The sequence below is a fragment of the Mastacembelus armatus genome, chromosome 4 (assembly GCF_900324485.2).
Source record: "Mastacembelus armatus chromosome 4, fMasArm1.2, whole genome shotgun sequence".
NCBI classification, from domain to species: domain Eukaryota; kingdom Metazoa; phylum Chordata; class Actinopteri; order Synbranchiformes; family Mastacembelidae; genus Mastacembelus; species Mastacembelus armatus.
In genome coordinates this window covers 1,092,408-1,111,315 of record NC_046636.1, presented here as the reverse complement: position 1 = coordinate 1,111,315, position 18,908 = coordinate 1,092,408, and the positions used below count along the sequence as shown (strand labels likewise).

General features: G+C 48.3%; 1 protein-coding gene across 1 annotated transcript; it reads right to left on the bottom strand.

Moving 5' to 3' along the window:
* Window positions 1-84: 84 nt before the first annotated feature.
* On the bottom strand, window positions 85-18,484 carry niban1a (niban apoptosis regulator 1a). The gene is made up of 14 exons (XM_026323016.1): window positions 18,332-18,484; window positions 10,017-10,147; window positions 9,582-9,710; window positions 9,358-9,472; window positions 9,102-9,266; window positions 8,517-8,632; window positions 6,413-6,517; window positions 6,126-6,288; window positions 5,850-6,037; window positions 4,278-4,424; window positions 3,792-3,902; window positions 3,044-3,151; window positions 2,618-2,729; window positions 85-2,528 (listed from the first exon to the last, which is right to left on the bottom strand). The coding sequence occupies exons 1-14, from the start codon at window positions 18,384-18,386 to the stop codon at window positions 1,285-1,287; spliced, it is 2,889 nt and encodes a 962-aa protein (XP_026178801.1). The 5' UTR covers window positions 18,387-18,484; the 3' UTR covers window positions 85-1,284.
* Window positions 18,485-18,908: the final 424 nt, after the last annotated feature.

Below are 18,908 nucleotides of genomic sequence, written 5' to 3'. Positions count from 1 at the left end.
GCTGTATTTGTTTTATTGGCAAAGAAAACTGTTTATCATTTGTGGTGTTTTCCCAAAATTCAAAGCAGAGAATTCTTGAAGTCATGTTTGTTAATAGTCTTATTTTATTCATATTTCCACACTGTTTCCATTAACCAGCATTAACCTGGGGCCCACTTTGTGTTCACGTGTATTTCTGTGCACTCATGCTGCAAACTGTCACTAATCCTGTGTGTGGAAGCTGCTTCAACAGGTAAAAGGCACTTAGTGGAGCACAGGTGTTGACAGATCAGTCTCTATGGTAACCACATCCTGGTTTCCTTCACTGTGAGGTCTGGGACAGCATGGAGGTCCTGGACAGGCACTAGGGTGAGCTACTACGTCTGTGTGCTTTTATTTCAAGACCTTCAGCTTCAGTGATCTGATACTTTAAAATATGTTTTTAAACTCACCCATTTCAAATCGCATGAACTTGTGACGCTGCTGGAATCGTGTCATGAAGCCTAGAGATGGACATCAGCCTCCTCTCAGGTGAGGACACAGCTGGAATCAAGGTGTGGTTAGCCTAGCTTAGCATTGGGAAACATTCAGCCTGGTTCAGTCTGAGGTGCAGCAGCTCTGATGACTACTGATGGAACGTACTGTAAAGTACATTACTCAAGTATAATGTGTAATACTTCATACTTTACTACATGCCAGAGGAAAACAGCTATAGTCAGTACTTACTTTTCATATTAGTATGTTTTATACACTTCATATGATTAGTGTTTATGGCATGAAAAGGAGCTTGAGAGTTGTTGGGAGATGTAGTTTTAAAGCTTTGGACTGAGCCAGGCTGTTCCCCCTACTTGTAGTCTTTATGCTAAGCTAACCACATGATAATATCGATGTTCACAGCCCACTCTCATGAAACAAGCAAATTATTTTTTCAAAATAAGATAGAATCATAGGTTATATTGGCACAAGTCATAAAATAGGTTTAGATCCAGGATTTGTCAAACAATATGGTGCTAAATTAACTGTAATGTTAAAAAAATCAAACTCACTGAATGAAACAGATGTGTTGCTTTCTGCCTTAATGATCTGTGGCATTGATACTGATTTGTATAAATAATTTACTATAATTTCATGCATATGTGTAAAGGTTGGTGGAAGCTTTGGTGATGGTTTCTCTGAAGCAGACAGGCCACAGTTCTATTCTTTGGCAGACCAGAGCATCTCTAATTATCATTTATTATTTGGTCCTTCACGAGGCTGGAAGAACTCGGTCCATGTGTCTTCTAACGCAGGTGTGCTCATGAAGCTTTATTCCTCTGTGGGAACTCCAGTGGGATAGCGCTGCACCGGCTCCTCCACCTCAATCACCTCCACCACCAGGTCACGGATCTGCCTGATGCAGTCGGGCGGCCGGGCTCCGGTGCTGCTCGGGGTTTCCTCTCCGACGGGCTCAGCAGACACAGCAGCTGTAGGACCTGCAGCCTCCATCTTCACACTGGCTCCAGCATCAGGGCCCCGAGCCTCCACCTGTGCCTGGGGACACAGCTCAGCACTCGTGCTGTTGTCGTCTGAGCTCACAGGTGATTTACGGGTGTGAGCCTCAAACGCGTCAGAGGCCGCTGGCACTTCTTCCCCGCTGCTTTGTGTCACTTTGGCTTCCTCCATGGACTCCACATCTGAGACGGGTGAGTGACTTCCTACTGACACGTCCATTGAATTTGGATCTGAGCTGGAAAGCGGCTCTGCTTCCTCTCCCTTCACGTCCAGACTGGCATCTCCAGGTGTGACTACAGGTGTTTCACCACTAGATGGTGCCTCTAACTTGACTTCTGAGCGCTCACACTGTCCCTCTTGGCTGCTGCCGGCTGCTGCAGGCTGGGAACCAGTAGCCTCTGCTGGAGTGGTCACGGTTTGATGTTTCGGATCAGGACTCGGTGCAGGAGCTTCGGTTTGTGCTGCTGCTTTCTCTGCATCTGTCTTTATTCTTTCTGCAGCTCTGGGACTTTCTGACAGCACATTTTCTTTTGGAGCATCTGAACTTGGCGTCTCAGGCTCAGCAGCTGTCTCAACTATTGCTGTCCTGACTGAAATCACTTCCTCTTGGATCACAGTTTCTGGGGCTACGTTAGATTCCTGTGTCTTACTTGGCGTGCTGGGGTCTGCTTTTTCACATGCGACAGGGGCATCTGCCCTCACAGTCTGGACGACTTCATCTGCTGTGGGTGCAGGCATCTCGTTCTCCTCAGTGGCACTTGGAACGATCTCTTTTTGCTCAGCGTTTCCTTGAGGTGCCTCAGTCTCAGTCACCATCCCGTCCACTTTAACCTCTTCCTTCTCCTGCTCTCGCTCGTCGGGCTTGGAGGACACGCCGTTGACCACAAGAGGAGAGGGAGGCTCGGGCTCAAAGGAGGACTTGAGAGGGGAGGCGAGTGCCATGGCGGGGGTTTCTGGGCTGAAGACAGAGGACATGCTCACAGTGCTGAACTGAGTGACCAGGTCTCTTCTGTCTGTGAACAGGTTGTACTTCTTCAGGCTGGCCGCCTCCTTAACCACTGCAGGACAGAGAGGAAACAGGAAGGATCAGACGTGACCTGCTCTGTGTGTTTCGCTTCTTCATCACCATTACTGGCAGCTACTGTACCTTTGGTGACCTCCTTGTCCAGAGTTTGCAGGAGGATGTGTTCGTAAACGTTCTCAACGTGGATGAAGTTGGAGTATTCTGCATAGATGAACTGCTCCAGACCTTGGAGCTCCTGCACAGAGACGAGACACATGGGTCAGGACTTGCTTTGTTTGGGCTGAACAACAGGAGGTGAGGCAGCAAATTTGTGTTTACTGAAGCAAAACAACTGCATACGCATGATGGGTATACTTCAGGACATCCATGGGCCATTTCTCAAATCAATATTTAGTCTATGTTCACTTATTTGAAGTAAAAACCTGCTTACTATTATCACAACAGCATGCACATGCTTTTCACTGAGTGTGTATATACTGGTTTACAGTTGGTTTTAAGCACTGAGTATTTCTGTACGTCTGGTCACTGGTGCATAATTGTGAGGCTCACAGTTTTGCAGGTGGGGGCCAGGTTCTTCTTGATGAAGGGCAGAGTGATGGAAACTAGAGCCTCCTGGAAGATCCTCTTCCTCACTGTGCTGCTGTCATAGTCGTATTGCTACAGGACACAGGGGAGACGAGGAGTCCAAGGTCAGAACATCTGTACTAGTTAGTGTATTGTCCTGGTTTTACTCTGAACTAAACATCACAGTGATGTGGCCACAGTTACACTGAGATAAGGACTAGATAAAAAATAGTTCAGGTTTATCTGAGATTTGACTTTCATGGTGTTGTATGTGACTGTATAAAGGCACTGAGGTATCTGGAGACCTGTGCTGCCTGGCTGTTGTAATTTACATGTGAGTGCACCAGTGGAGGGGCCACCAGGAGCAACGTGGGGTTCAGTCTCTTCCCCAAAGACACTTCAACATGTGGACAGGCTGGGGATCAAACCACCAACCTTTCAGCTGGTGGACTCTACCTCCTGAGCTACAGCCACCCCGCATATGGATTATACAGAACCCCAGTTATGTCTCTGGATAAACGGTTCAGAGTTATTGTCATATCTCTGCACATGTTTTGTCCCTGAGCTCAGTTTGTAACTAACATTTTTAAAATTGTGACTCGTGGTTCTTGGATCCCAGTTCGTTTTCTCATTGCTCACATTAAATCAGTGTCTCACAGTAACACAAATACAATGTTATCTCATAATCAGGTAGAGGCTGCAGGTGACCTCGCGTTGGGAACGACGGTCTGACCTTGAGGACTCTGTGTTTGGCCTTCTCTGTAGCAGAGCCGGCGTTGGCTGGGTGGTCCTGCATGGCTTTGTACAGCAGCTGCTCGAACGTGTACATTGCGTTCTCCATCAGCTGAAACAGAAACACACAGTCCGGTTTACATGCCTCAAATCTCATTAGTGTGAAACATTAAGAGCCCACATCTGACTCTTCATGTGTTCACACAGCGGAGATTGATTCAGCACCGAGTCAGGCTGCTGACTCTGACGAAACATTAGTCACAGGTGGATCGTAGACGTTGAGCTCAGCTGCCTGACAGGAGGAGAAAGTGAGTAAGAGTTCTGTCTGTGGCTGCAGTCACATGGACTGGACTCATCCTGATCAGAGAGTCCACCTGAACTGTTCACATGGAGCTGATCTGACCAGATGTGTGACTGGATCGGTGGTTAATGGGGGCGGGAATACACCGTGTTCCTGGACAGGGGTGTGTGTGTGCGTGCACTGTACCTGCTGCAGGTCGATCTGAGCGCTGTGGATCACTCTGGTGATGTTGAAGAAACCAAATCTCTCCTGCAGGTGCTGCAGTTTCTCCTGCACGGAGCTGATCTTCTGGTAGCAGCTCAGCAGGTTCGGCCTGGCCATGTTACAGAGAGCCTGATGGAGGGAGAGGGAGGGTGAGCAGAAGGTCTGACGTAAGGGAGAAATAATGAGGTCCAGGATGCAGCAGCTGTGTTTTGATTGTCAGACACTGGTTGACTTGTTTACATAGCTCTCTGTTTGGATTCCTGCTTCATTTATGGCTCGTCTAAAAACAATATTTAGTTTTTTGTAAAGTGCCTTGAGATGACTGTATTGTGATTTGGTGCTGTATAAAACTGAATTGAATTGAATTGAATATTTGGCCATGTAGCTGGACTGTGAGAAGCCACTGCAGGTGAAAACTCAGTGCGGTTTTATTAGTGGTAGTTTTTCAAGGTCCCATTCCAGCGTTTGAGTCCAAGGACCTCACCTGGTCCACAAGGACCTGGCAGATCCTGGAGCTTTGAGGCCATAACTGAAACTGTTCACCTCGACCCAGCCCACTGCAGTTTGTTACTGGCTGACAAATATACCGATGTGCAGCAGTCGGCCGTAACAGTCTGAGCACTGACAGGTAAAGTGAATAATGCTGATAATCTCAGGACAATGGCACCTGTCAGTGGGAAGGGCATATTAGGCAGCAGGTGAACATTTAGTGCTAAAGTGCTGGAAGCAGCGTCAGGATCTGAGTGACAAACCAAACTATGATGGCTGGGTCAGAGCAGCTCTCAGACTGCAGGGCATGCTGGGGGATCCCACTCTGCGGGGGTTGGTACCGCCCGAACGTCGTCTAAGGAAGGACAGTGAACTGACAGGTTCCCTGATGACGAGGTCGACCTGCTGTAGATTCAACTTTTACGTTCCGTTCGTACTTTGACAGGTTCGTTTATTTGAGTCTTTGTGAAATTGGTTGATTTGCTAACGAGCAGAGTGGGCAGGCTCTTGAATTTGTCTACAAACTGATTTCTAACAGACAGACGTGTCCTCTTCAGACAGTCGGACTATGGGAGGTGCTCAGTGAGCTGCAGAGTGACATGAGGGCCAAGTCCTGTGGACCCAGTGTTAGCTCAGTGCTCATAACGCTGCATGATACACACAGCTGATATAACAGGGACGATACACACTCTGTTTGCTGTGCAGCAGATGAAATATGGCATCTAGTTCATTTGCAGCCTCGGGTCCTGGTTTTAAACTCACACTGTAAAGTCCTCGATATGGGCTGTAAGGGTGTAAAACATTTATCTAGGACCAACAACAGAGTCAACAACAGTCACTGCTGTTTCACCACGTGCTGCGTTGAACACACAGGCAACACAACACAACAATCGCAGGATCCAGCAGGTTGGTCTCAAAGGAAAAAGGAACCAATTTTGGTGAGGACCATAATAATAAAGCAGCAGTACTAGCTGCTGTCTTAGTTTGGCCCAGGTTTGGGATGCCAGCACTGAATCAGACCAAAAGCTCATACTATGATACTGTGGCAGGTAAATCTGAACAAACCTTTTTCAGGTAGTCCTGTTTTTTCCCCGCCAGGACGTCCTGACACACCTGGTCCATCATGTGCTCACTCAGCTGCCGTCCCTCCTGGAAGCCAGAGCTGATCGGCTCCATGAGTTCGTCCAGGACTGGGCCCAGGTACGGCTGCACGGACTCAGAGCACAGCTTCTCCGCCGGCTCAGACACTTTGGCTGCAGAAGGAAAACAGCTGGTCATCCCTGCTGCCTGAGGACAGGAGGCCACTGCACGTCTGTCCCTTGATCTGAATGGGAACGTTACCTCGGATCTTTTCCTCCAGGTGCCGTCTGCAGCTGAGGATCTGGTCCATGTCGGAGTGGATCAGCACCTCCTGCTGCCGGACTGACGCCCGACATTTCTCCTTCAGTTCTGACATTCCCTGCAACAGCTGCTCCTGGACCAGGATGTAAGCCGCCTCCACCGTCTGAGTACAATCAGTGCATTGACCACAAACAAGTTATTAAAACCAATTCTAATCAATAAAGTCCAATAGGTTTCTCCACTCAAACATGCTCCAGGTGTTTTAGTTTTGGCATCAAGAAACTCACAGCAAACCAAACTCTCTTCTTGTCCGTCTTCTTGGCTTTGAGACGAGGCAGCAGATCTTTGTTGAGAGACGGCAGCAGCCGCTCCATCACCAGGTTAGCCATCACCTGCAAACACACACAGGCGTGACCCAAACAGCCAGTGGGGTCGGTGGCGTCTGCTCAGACCTGAAGTGTCTGTTTTCTGTAAAGTAAAAGGTTCCATGCTGCTGTAGGGAGTTTACACGTTAATACTGTGCATGTGAATTATTATCTAATTAGTTATCTGCTCAATATACGGTTAATAAATCTGGGGCCTGTGTGGGTCGTCCAGTCCTGTAACATGGTCCAAACATGAGAGAACTGGGAGCTGGATCTGCATCAAAATAGACTGAGATCGTCACACGTGTGCCAGACCGGTTTTTCTTTCAGCCCAGTGGTTCATGAGAAAATTACAAAAATATTTGATATATCTTGGCTCTTGTTACAGCTTTAAAAAAACTAACTGAATCCTGAAACATTTGGGGATGATAATATATCAATTTATTTTAAAAACACTTTTCAACAAGCCACAAAAAGGTCAAAAATAAATGACTGGCTCAGATTACAGCCTGGGGTCGATGCTGCCCCCCCCCCCCCCCCCCCCCCACACATTTTTAATCCCTATCACTGTTTGTCTGACGTCTGATCTTTGCAGCTGCGTGTCAGACAGTGAAACTTGGCTGCCCACATTTCACTCATTCCATTCATTTCTCAGCGCTGACTGTCCGACGTGCAAGAAAAAAAATGGTGAGTTTCTGTGTATGAACAACAGGAACTGACTAGTGTGTGTGTGTGTGTGTGGTGGTGGGTGGGGGGGGGGGGGGGGGCAGTAAAGGCTTCCTGCAGCTAATCCAACATCCTTTCACCTCCAGCTGATTCTGAGCTAACACAATGTGAGCGAACACAATGGTGGACTCATACTGTCATCATGTGGGAGGACTCCTGCTTCGAGGGGGACAGGGAGCCAGGGGGGGGGAAGGAGGAAGCGTGAGGATGACTGGGACAAACACAAGCTCCTCAGTGACACACTCGGGTGTTTTAAAGCATAAATACAGCAAACAGCCTGTGGATGATCTGGACGCACCTTTCACCGTTACATCACACTGCAGTCAGTGACATTACAGCAGGAAATCAGCTGCCAGATGTACGAGATGCGAGATGATTTCTGTCGTTCTGTATACGTGGGCCTGCTGCAGACAGAGGAACACACGTCTGGTTGTCTACAGGAAAAAACCACAGGCTGCTGCTCCACTGACAAATGTTTTAGCCTTTGAGCTGAACATCTGTTCCATGAATCTTTACGTCCAAGATCGAGTTTATCTCTGACAGACGAGATTCATCAGTGAGTGAGTGGAGAGTAAAGAGGAAAAATTAAAGGCTGAAACAGGAGAAAAGTTTCTCTCCTTCCTTCTTCAATTATCTTTTTTTTTCTTAAGCAGAACATGTTTTCTGTCTGATTTGCTCTGAGGCCTGAAAGGAACAGCTGAAGGGTTCAGCTCAGTCAGTGACTGGAGCTGCAGCTTATAACATGGAGGGGAACTAAGCAGGAAAACGTGGCCCAGGCTCTGTCTAAAGTTTAAAAGTCCAACTTCCTGCAGCACCAGTCAGCACTTTTTATCTGGTTTAATCCATGAACAAACAGAAATGTGACAGTGGAGCTTTGTACTTTCAGGGACAGAGACGTGATGGAAGTCGACAAACAGTGTATCCATCCGCCCGGCACATCTGTGCAGCAGCTCGAGGGTTGCCAGATCCAGTCTCATTGTGCAGACATAAAGGTAACAAACCTGGCAACCTCACTGTGATGAGAGCGACCTGAGGAGGCTGCACAGTCACAGTGAGGAATCGTGTTCCTTTCTGTTTGTGCAGTCAGGATGGTAATGTCTGAGTGTGTTTCTGAGCCATGCTAACAGTTTCCCTCTGCCTCCAGTGTTTATGCTAAGCTAGGCTAACCACATCCTGACTCAGCTGTTTTCTCATGATTGCATCATTTTGTTATTGTTAGAAGTGTAGTGTCTACACAGTGTGATTGTTAATCATTGTGTGTTTGTTGTTCCTCTCAGAATAAACGCAGGATGGTACGTACCCTGACATCACTTCCTATCAGCATGTCCCAGGCCTCGTGTTTGCCTTTGTCCTGTCTGTAGAGCTGGACGGCTTTGAGGAAGGCCTGCACTTCGTACGTCGTCCTCTTCAGGAAGTCTGGCACAGAGGAACACATGCAGGATTTAAAACACGGTAAGAAATTCAGTTTTATTTGCGTGGCACCAAATCATCTCAAGGCACAGAAACCCAAGAAATAAATCCTGAATGAAGCGCAGACACGGTGCGTCACAGCCGAATCAAACGTGGAGCTTTGTCAATGCGCTCGGCTCTGTGTGGTGAGGCTGTTGCCATGGCAACTGGTTCAAACCAATGTACGTGAGCAAAGTGTGTCTGAGCATCAAACGCTGATTTCAGGGCAAAGTCTAAAGTCCAGAAGTCCAAAGCCAAAGATTTTCATCTATGCTCATAAAAACCAGCTGATATTTGCTCTGGAGAAGCTGAAAGCAGAATAAACGACAAACTATCCCAGGATTTCACTTGATGAAGAACAAAAAAAAACCTTCTTCTTTCACGTGTTTACTGTTGATAAAACCCGAATCTGCCCCGACCTTTGGGAAGCTCCTACCTTGGTTCTGGTGCCTGATGCAGTCGGACAGGATGGAGAGGAAAGCGGCCTGGTCGTCCTGCTGTGTGAAGCAGAAGTACCAGTCCCTCCTGTAGGGCAAATGCAGGTAGACTGGAAACTGATCCGACATCCCCGTCAGAGGAGGTCCAAAGTCATCCTTCACATCTGAAACAGAAAACCTGTGAAAAGCTGCTCCACGTTTCTGAAAATACTTTGTCATCAAAGTTGATGCTGTTAAGTTTTAAGTTTCACTTACTGGCATCATCAGGGAAACACTTGTCCACCACGGCCATGTACTCTTCCTCTGTGGTGAGGACGGTGCCCCCAGTGGGCAGCAGCAGGTAGCGTGCAGGAACCCCTTTAACAAAACTCTGACCAGAGGACAGAAGAAGAAGAGCGAGGTGAGAGGACAACAGAGGCAGGTGAGGCCCTGATCTTACAACAGAGGCGTCTCGGCTGGTCTCGGCCTGCCCCCCTCACCTGCAGGCTGTCGTGACACTCCAGGGAATAGTTGGCTCTCACCACCACGTACCTCTCCTTCCACTTCCTGGTGTCGTCAAAGTAAAAGACGGCGTCTTCATACAGCACCTTGGCCTCCTGCGGAGCCTCCTGCCGGACACACAAGCAAGGACCAGGTTTGATCTGCTCTAGTCTCACCTGAGTAGCCCCCATCAGAACAGCTGCTAAACCTACGGTCTAATGACTGAGCCATGATAACAACAGTACAACCACCATGTTTGTCTGTCGAGCAGGCTGAGAAACGTCAGAGCAGTGAACACACACCAGTGTCTGTCAGACTTCTTCAGGCTGAAAGTTGAATGAAACGTGTTGTGGTCCTGATGGTTTGATTTGGATGCACTGACACTGGATGAGGAACTGTGGAACCACAGTGTGACTGTGTGGACTCAGACCTACCCTCTGTCTGAGCAGCTGGGCGAGCTTCTGTTTGTGCTGCCCCAGCTCGTCCTCCACCTGTGAGAAGCGAGCCACAGAAACCTGCTTCCTGTAGTACGGACTGAAGTCCCTCAGCTCCGCCGCAGCCTTGTCTGCATGCACACACACACACACACACACACAGAGAAAAACAGCAGGAATAGATTCTGTTATTATTCAGCAGATGATCTTTAAAATGTTGTGTTGGGTTTGCGGATCAGAGCTGGACTCTGAGAACCAGGGTGTGTGTCAGCCTGGCGGTCAGACTGCCAGTCAGGGCTGTACCACTGTGGGTGTGTTGCTACAGAGAAAAGGTGAAAGATGAACCAGGAAGTCAAATTTGATGTTTCTCAAATGCAAAGATCCAAATACAAACATTACCACAAGTTCTCCTGCATGAAAAGGAGGCACACACACACACACACGCACGCACACACACACACACACACCAGAGCTCCCTACAAACCAAACCTGAGACACGCTGAAGTTTCCTCCAGCCCGGACAACAAACCAGATGGTCTCACTCAGTCCCTGAGGTGGCCCCTGCATTATCCTCGAACCGGGTCACTCAGGCTGCTTTCTGTGTCTGTCTGCATGATGCCACTAATTTCTGTCCAAAGTGCAAGAGTCCAGTCAGACTCGACAGCATCGGCAGATCCCGTCCCCCCTGTGGTCCGTCAGCCTGCAGCACCTGGCAGCACATTCCCATGAAAAGAAGCTGCTCTCAGGTTTCGCTCTGTTGCTGCTAAACCAGGCCAGATTCCTGACACGACGAGATTCAGTTTCTTAGGGAAAACAAAACAAAGCCTCGCTCACAGACACACTAACGCTAAAGTCAGAGGCACCAGAGACATTTGCTCATTTTCTGTCATCTCCCTGCACATCTGCAAACCACATCACATCCACCAGAGACAGAGCAGGGAGGAAATCCTTTCAATGACTATTCACCAGCTTGAAATTCTCAATATTCATAATCAAATACAGGAGATTCTCAGTGACGCATCCTACACTGAATGGATAAAAATAATAATGCAATGTCATTATCACCCAGAACCAGCATCGGGTCACTGTGGAAACAGATCCTGCATCGCAATGCAGGTCTGGACTGAAGATGTTCGGGAAAAACAGTCGGGAGTGAAACAGACTGGATCTTTAAATTCAGACTTATAACAGGAAAAAATAATTTCGGTGTAGAATCCCCTTAGTCCATGTGTGTGTCCTATTTAAAACCATTTCAGGACTTTTGGAAAGTTCTGGAAAAGGAGACTGGAGTTTTCTTCTGGTGCAGCTGCTGTTGGAAGCTGCTGATGGAGGATCTCAGGGGAGCTCCTTGTTTTTTCCTCAGGCTCTAACAATGCTCGGCGTAAAAGCTGGTCCTGTGTCCCTGCTGGTCGAGGCCTTTCCAACACTGATCAGCTAAACTCTAATTTCCGGCCCCAGTCGTGGTGCTTGGGGAGAACTTTGTTCTCTGGGGACCTTACAGTCCTTCATCCAGAGTATAAAGCTTTTCCAGATTTGATGGACACGACCTCACATCGATGATCCCACAGTTTCACTTTCAAAAAAGGTTGAAGCAAATGAAACGTGTTGTGGTCGTGTGTCCAAACACTGTCCACACATAATAAATCTAAAAACCCTGACCCTGAGCACAGGAGGCTCATGTTTTAATATGTCAAATATGAATAATATGTCAAATGGATCCTACTGGTTCATCTAATGCAGACAGATGTTTTTACCAGCTGCACTTTTGGATCCAGGCTTTTCAAGAGATGAGGTCAGGTGTGTGGAGCCAAATACTAGCTGCATAAATAATAAACATGTCTCTTGACCTTCAGGGTGTCTCTGGTGGTTTTTTAGTCTGACCCACTGGCTAAGCTGCTCAGACACAACAGTCTGCAGGCTTTCACTCCCTTCCAACATGACGTCTCTACATACGTTGCCTGCACTGCTTCATTCCTTCTCCTCCATGTGAATCACTCAAAAGATATTTCCAGTGGGGCAACACCCAGACCGCAACTGGGACTGTCGGTGCACTGATGGAACCTGCTCCTGCTCAGCAGCATCCACTCAGCTTTGAACCTCAGGGGAGGATCCTAAAAGCAGCAGGTTTGATTGTACAGGAAGTGGAACCTGCAGCTCCACAGCCTGAAGAGACTCTATGTGCAGCTGCTGCCAGCTTGTTTGACCAACACGAGTTTTTTCTGCTGGAACGTCCTCGTTCTCTTCACTAACCCAGGAACTCCGTCTCAGTGACCCCTCTTCTGAGTTCATCGTGGTTCATACTGCTTGGGGCTTGTCTGACTGATTTCGATGTTTATGTAAAATCTGTTTACTATATTCTCTTTTTGGCAACGTGGTGATGCACACAGAGAAATGTGGCCGGAGGAGGGTATAAATAATAAGACACACCTCAGGCGGCCTGTGGAAAGCTTCCACATACCACAATCTCAGATTATGGATTATTAAACGTGAAGGACTATGCTGGTCTAAATAATTATGGCTTTTAATCAGTGCTGATCTAAAAAGCTCTTGTTAGAGAACTGGAAAGAAAAGGACTGAGATATAAAAAACTGTCTAAAAAAATGTAATTCTGTACATGTAGTGAGAACTGACCATTAAAGTGGTGCAAAAAGCCCATTCTCATTCAATATTATAGTATAATATATTATACTGATCTAAAACAGCCGATACTAAAACTGTACAAACAATGTGGATCACTGCAACTGTCACATTGTTCAGTCCAGTGTTCTCCTACATTACCCACAATGCAACTCAAGCACAGACAGGTGTTTGCCTGAAAAGAGCCAGCTTGAATTGCTCGTCACAGACTGAGAAGCTGCTTTGAGTTGTTAATGGTCAGTATTAATGCAAATGCATTAAACAGAGTCAGAACCCGGAGCCATCCAGCTGTGCAGGAACAGCCGCGCTATTATCCAGCAGCGTCCAATCAGTTTTCATCCACTGGGTGAGAGACCGGCTGCATCCAGTCTGCAACAGGACCAAGGGTCCGACAACCTTTCGCTCTTGAATTCGCACATTAACATTGGGAAATGTAAAGACCTGCGAAGTGGAGCAGTGGAAACAGGGACCAGTTGATTCTTTCTGAATCTGAGAACACCACGTTTACTGTTGCTGTCGGTCTCTGGATGGGATTTGGTCTCAGCAACACACACACTGAAGTTTCCAGTTTAGCTGAAGTTGGTCACTGTTTTTAGACTTTCATGTTTTTGACTCAGTGATTCTGTGACTGTGTCCACCAGCATCCAGAGACAAACAGTACACGTTAAAGCTTTTGAGACACATTATGGTCAAGACGACAACCAATGACAGCCTCACTGAACCCACAGTGATGTCTTCAGATGTGACGTCAGGCCTACAAACTTTATTCACCACAACATGAACACAGACACGAGGCGTACGCTGGTATGTGGGGTGACGCAGGCTCCAAACCCTGGTTTCACCAGAGAAACCTGCTCTTCCACCTTCAGCGTGCGTCCAGACCGAAGACTAACCATCAAGACGACATTTCAGTTAGTCCTGATGGTTTTCATGCAAACCTTGTCATCACTTCCAGCCCGGAGCAGAACCTCCAAACATGACTGAGCTCTGTGAACACATGCTCAGATTTCCTGCTCCCAAACAAACAGGATGGAAAAACAAAAGGTCCCTGGCACCACACAAACACACATTCAGAACTGCTGACACACTCAAATAAGGCCTGTGCTGGAAAACACAGGGATCTTGTTGTCTTGCCTTCAATATGCTCAGTGTCAATAACGACAGACGGCCGCAGACTTTTACGAGCTGCAGAGCCTGTTTGACAATCACATGCCTCCCACCTGGGTGACGTACGAAAGAATGAAAGACTCTGACGCCCAGTTTGGCATTTCTGCTTTTACCCACATGAACTTCTGCCTGAACGACCGATCACTGATCATGTCACTTTGTCCTGCCCAGTGCTGCGGGGAGACGTTTTATTTGGACTATTCTTAGCACAGATACACAAATCACAGAGAAACCTGACGTGAAACACCCAGAGTTGGAAATAACATCAGCAAACCGACGCCATCGACACAGATGTGACACTGTCCCACAGCTGGAGTCGCTGCACAGGGTTGAGAACAGCTACGGCTAAATGCAGCTGTTTGCCAGTCTATCACACATGCACAGAAACACAGCAGTGGTCTGTATCCCACTACTCCTGGACTAAAGAGTACGTGTTTATACAACCACAGGGCAGGTCTTCATAGTCGCTCTCTCTGTCTTTAATGTGGAGACAGAGACTCGTGAAAAGGTGAAAAACAGCAGACTTTTCAGTGTTGGTGCTGCTGAGCAAACAACAGGTGGCTTTCTTCCCAGCAGAGCCTGAGCAGCAGTTTCCTCTCTTTGTGAGGAGGATTCAGATCTAAAAAAGGGGAAAGTCTCAGTTTCTCAGCTCCTCTGAATGTCTGAGCGGTTGTGTAATGGCAGCTGGAGGCAGAGGGACGCAGCAGGGAGAATGGCCGGCTGACAGCAAAAACAAACGCTGCTGCAGCCATGGTCCCGACACTTCAGGAAGCCTGTGTTACTGGGAATAAACTGCCTGTGTTTCATACATGTGTGGACAACACACACCCAGTTCTGACACATGAAGTCAGGTCCTCTGCTGAGTCTTTTAAGGCCCTCAGGAAACTTGCAAACACACTGGCATGTGACAGCAGGGACACTTTCACGTCCTGTGCTCTCCTTTAGCTGAGGTTAGCAGTGTGTCCCAGCTGCCAGGGGAAACTGTGTGAGTGTGTGTGAGTGTGTGTGAGTGTGTGTGAGTGTGTGTGAGTGTGTGTGAGTGTGTGTGAGTGTGTGAGTGTGTGTGTGAGTGTGTGAGTGTGTGTGAGTGTGTGTGAGTGTGTGTGAGTGTGTGTGAGTGTGTGTGTGTGTGTGTGTGTGTGTGTGTGTGAGATAATGAGTCTTTGCATTGTTTGGACCAAATAACTCACCCACCATCTCAGGCTGAATATTTGGATCCAGGTACAGGAAAGTCACAGCTTCTGATGGCCCCTGTTAGGATTTGGTGCTTGGGCTAAACCCCTGACATTCTTTATGTTTGAGTCTTTAAAGGGGAGAGAAATGAAGAACCAAAGAGGCGTCAGCCGAGAGAAGCCGCTGCACATCTTCAGACACTTCCTCCTGACAAACGTTCACATGGACGTACTGAAGAAATCGCCCTTTGTCGACCTCCACACAGCCGACCAATCACTGAGCAGCGTGTGTGTGAGCGTCGGAAATCATGAAACATTAACAACAGCCACCACCTGACCACAGCGCCCCCTGTGGTCACAGTGTTCCAGCCTGACCACTGCACAGGACACGGAGCGGACACAACCATGAGTCTGCAGCCACCAAACTGACAATGGTGCCTGTAAACAGGACCAGGACCGGCCTGAAGGGAACAGCTCAGCAGAGCAGATGTTGTCCCTGCAGAGCCAAAACATGTGACGGCCGAACATGGATCATGGCTCTTCCAGATGTGGATGATGCACAGCTCGAGTTTTCAGCAAACGTCTGGACCGTCGTCGTAAAGCTCTTCTGTACCTGTGGTCTGGAGTTTCTTTTCTGGGGATCCACATTTTCATATCACCACAGAGCAAAGCTACGCCTCTCAAACTGTTGTTTATGAGGTTTCAGTCTGGAAAATATCCACTGAGAATCCTTCAAACTCCACAGACACATGTTGGAACAATCAGAGAAATGTGGCCTCCAGAACCTCATTATCGAGTGTTTAAAGATGGAGCTGCAGGTTATATTTTCATCTCATTTCTGCGTCTCTAGGTCCTTTGCTCTCCTCAGATTTATTCCAAAACTGGAAATAAAATCAGGGAAACTCCGCTGGTTTCTCGCTAATGACAAGCTGGAGCTGGGGAAGGTTTTTCATTAAAAAGACACAGCTGCAACTGTAGCTCCTGCAAACGGACGATACAAGACGCCAAGACTCTTTCAAACACTCCCCATCAGACATCATGAGTGTTAATATACCTTAACACGCCACCCAGAAAGTCCCCAACATGTTGTTTGGGCCATCGGTACCAACTACAGCGAGACGTTACAGGTCCCAGGTTCACCCCTCCCTGACGGAGGACGAGAGTAAAAGCACCAAACTGACGTACAGCAGAATATACATGTGGATCAAAGACAAAACCACAGTGACACGTCAACAACCAAACAGCACGACTGAACATTCCTCACGGACGGTTTGGAACATGGACACTGGGAGAACCGACAGAGGATAAAATGGTTCTGGTAGCGTCTCCAAACCATGTCAGTCCAGTCCTCAGATCCCTGCTCTGGCTTCACTTAAATACACAACTGGCTTTAACGATCTACTTGCTGATCCCTGACCTGCCTGGACCCAAACTGCATCAGGGAGTGTTTGCTGACTACAGGCTCAGAGTTCAAACCAACATCCAGTCATTTAACAGAGACTTGATATTTCATGTCTTTGGTTCAGTCTGTTTCTCTCGTCTTGTTTTAAAATCTCTGAGTTGACTTTGCGTCTGATGAACCTGCATTAATCTGCTCCTCCTGTCCCTGAGGTCTGAGACACAAACAGCTGGAGGCGTCAAGAGACACTGGTGGACTTCGACACAAAGGCCAGTTTGATTTGACCAATGACAGAGAGAACTGGATCATACAGCCACTTCACCCAACCCAGGCCTGAGTCCCACCACCAAATATTCAGCACACGCCCCCGTACAGACCACCAGACCTCCACCCTCCACCCAGACTGGAGCCGCTGCAGCCTGACAGGCGGACATGCACAGTCGCAGCTCAGGCCAGGAAAAAGTGACGAGGCAAACACATACATGTCCCGAACATCCAGTCAGATACACAAGAATTCAATTTTCCTCAGATCTGTGATTTGATTTTTCCATTTCTGCTCTCAACACACCAGACACTGTATCCATGGCAACAGCTGTGTCAATAAAAACAGCGTCAATAACAACAGACCCGAGGACTAGTTTCAGATTCTCTGCATTTCCATCCTCAGGACTTGTTCTCTCTCTTGGACTGACCCTGACCCCGGATGCTGTTCAATCTCTGATGGGGCAGACCGGTACCAAAAGCCTGGACCTGTGGAAGCTCTTAAGGCTGAGGGGTGGGGGCACCAACTCTCTGGCCTCCTTCCTGCTACACAATAAAGAAATATGCACCATAAAACTCAGCAAAATCTATTTTCTATTAAACTATTGAAAACACCTGACGCTCACTAACGCTCAGGTCCATCTGTGGTTCAGATTGAGTTAAACAGAGGAGTTAACTCTAAAGTTAACAGAAAACATCTGAGGGTGCTGCCCTGCAGAGGACCAGTGTCACATGTTCTGGTCTGAGACCCAGAATGGGCCCAGCTGATCTGGTCCTGACTGCAGGGAACAGTAGACTCTCAGCTCAAAGCTGTGTACAGGTCCAGGTGCTCCACTGTTCTTGCCAGACCACAGCGACAGGCCACATCCTGCGCGGAGCTGCAGAAAAGCACGACCGACTGGTTCTTTGTCAGATTTGGACGATAGTGGCTCAGCTGTAACACCGAGTTCCTTTGCTGCAACTTTCTTCACGACCTGTGCTGGCGCCTGCGCCTGCACCTGCCCACACCACCCTCCGCCTCATGCACCCGGTGAGTGTGAGAGCTGAACGTCTTGGAGAGGACAAGACGAGACATCCACCCCGGCACACGCCCAGCAGCAGAAAGGGGGAACAGACCTGTCACTCTTTGATGGCCCTGCCGGACCAGAAAGGCTGGAGAGACCTGATCTGCCCTGCGCATAACGGGGCCGAAAAGACCACAATCAGCATGAAACCCCCCTGAGTGTACTCTGTCAGACAAAGTCCCGCAACGCGACGCTGATTTTGGCAGATTGTTTCTGTGAAAGACGGGAACCAGCCGGGCCGGTTTCTCCGCCGCCTGACATTCAGATCCCTGGAAAGAAGCTGAGTTAAAAGAAACGGGCTGTTTTTCCCCTGAACCGACAGATGTTACCGGGAGGTTAAAGCCAAAAACGACACAAGCCACCGGGTCCGAACCAGACACGCTGAGACTGACGGAGTCTCTGGAGCGCAAAGACAAAGACGCGCGTCTCTGATCCAAGTGCTGACTTCTCCGTGACACTGAGAACTACACACGAAGCTTCCCGGTCAGAGAAGTGGAAGTTCCTGCACAAACCAGGAGAAAGAGCCCGCTGCGGGTCCTCGGTGCTGAGGGAAACGCGGTGAGAGCGCGCGTCTTTGCCGCGTCGCTCCAAACGCGCTCCGAGCGTCCATTTTACCTCTGATGACGGTGGATGTGTTTCCATCCAGAAGACTGGACGGCGAGTTCCCCATGGTGCTGCTGCAGGGAGACGATCCACACGTTGGCTTCCGTCCTCAGGTACAAACACCGTCACATCGGTCTGTTCCCGTGCGGAGGAGGAGGAGGAGGAGGAGGAGGAAGAGGAACACGCCTCCTCCTCCGTGTCATTCAGTGACGCTCAACCAAACCATGAAGCTCTGGGATGAATTACAGCAGTGATGAAATCCACTAACTCACTTCAGGTCTTCCTGAAAAGTTTTGGACTCAAAGAAAAATCCCAGTTTGGCTTCTGGCGTCAACCTTGATCTGATTATTAGTCAGACTTCTAATTATCTAGAGACAGGAACAGTAACCTCGTGGTCCTGGATCCACACCAACAGGTACCAGGTCACCTGTTGTCAACCACCTGTCCTGGCCTCAGGTCTCTCCACTGCTGCCCCCCCTCACGGATGCTGAAGTCTGACTTGACATTTTCACACATTTTCAAACTACCAACCATGAAATGCAGGTTTGTGTGTGGTTTATACAGTGACTGTCAGAACTAAACATCATTT

What these genes read in the sequence shown, in the direction of transcription:
- niban1a (XM_026323016.1), bottom strand. Translation starts at nt 18,386, where the DNA reads ATGGGGAACTCGCCGTCCAGTCTTCTGGATGGAAACACATCCACCGTC. An exon ending in CCAAACACAGAGTCCTCAAG is followed by an intron (nt 3,152 to 3,791) that starts GTCAGACCGTCG and finishes TGTGTCCTGTAG; the next exon opens with CAATACGACTATGACAGCAG. An exon ending in GGACAAGGAGGTCACCAAAG is followed by an intron (nt 2,529 to 2,617) that starts GTACAGTAGCTG and finishes TCTGTCCTGCAG; the next exon opens with TGGTTAAGGAGGCGGCCAGC.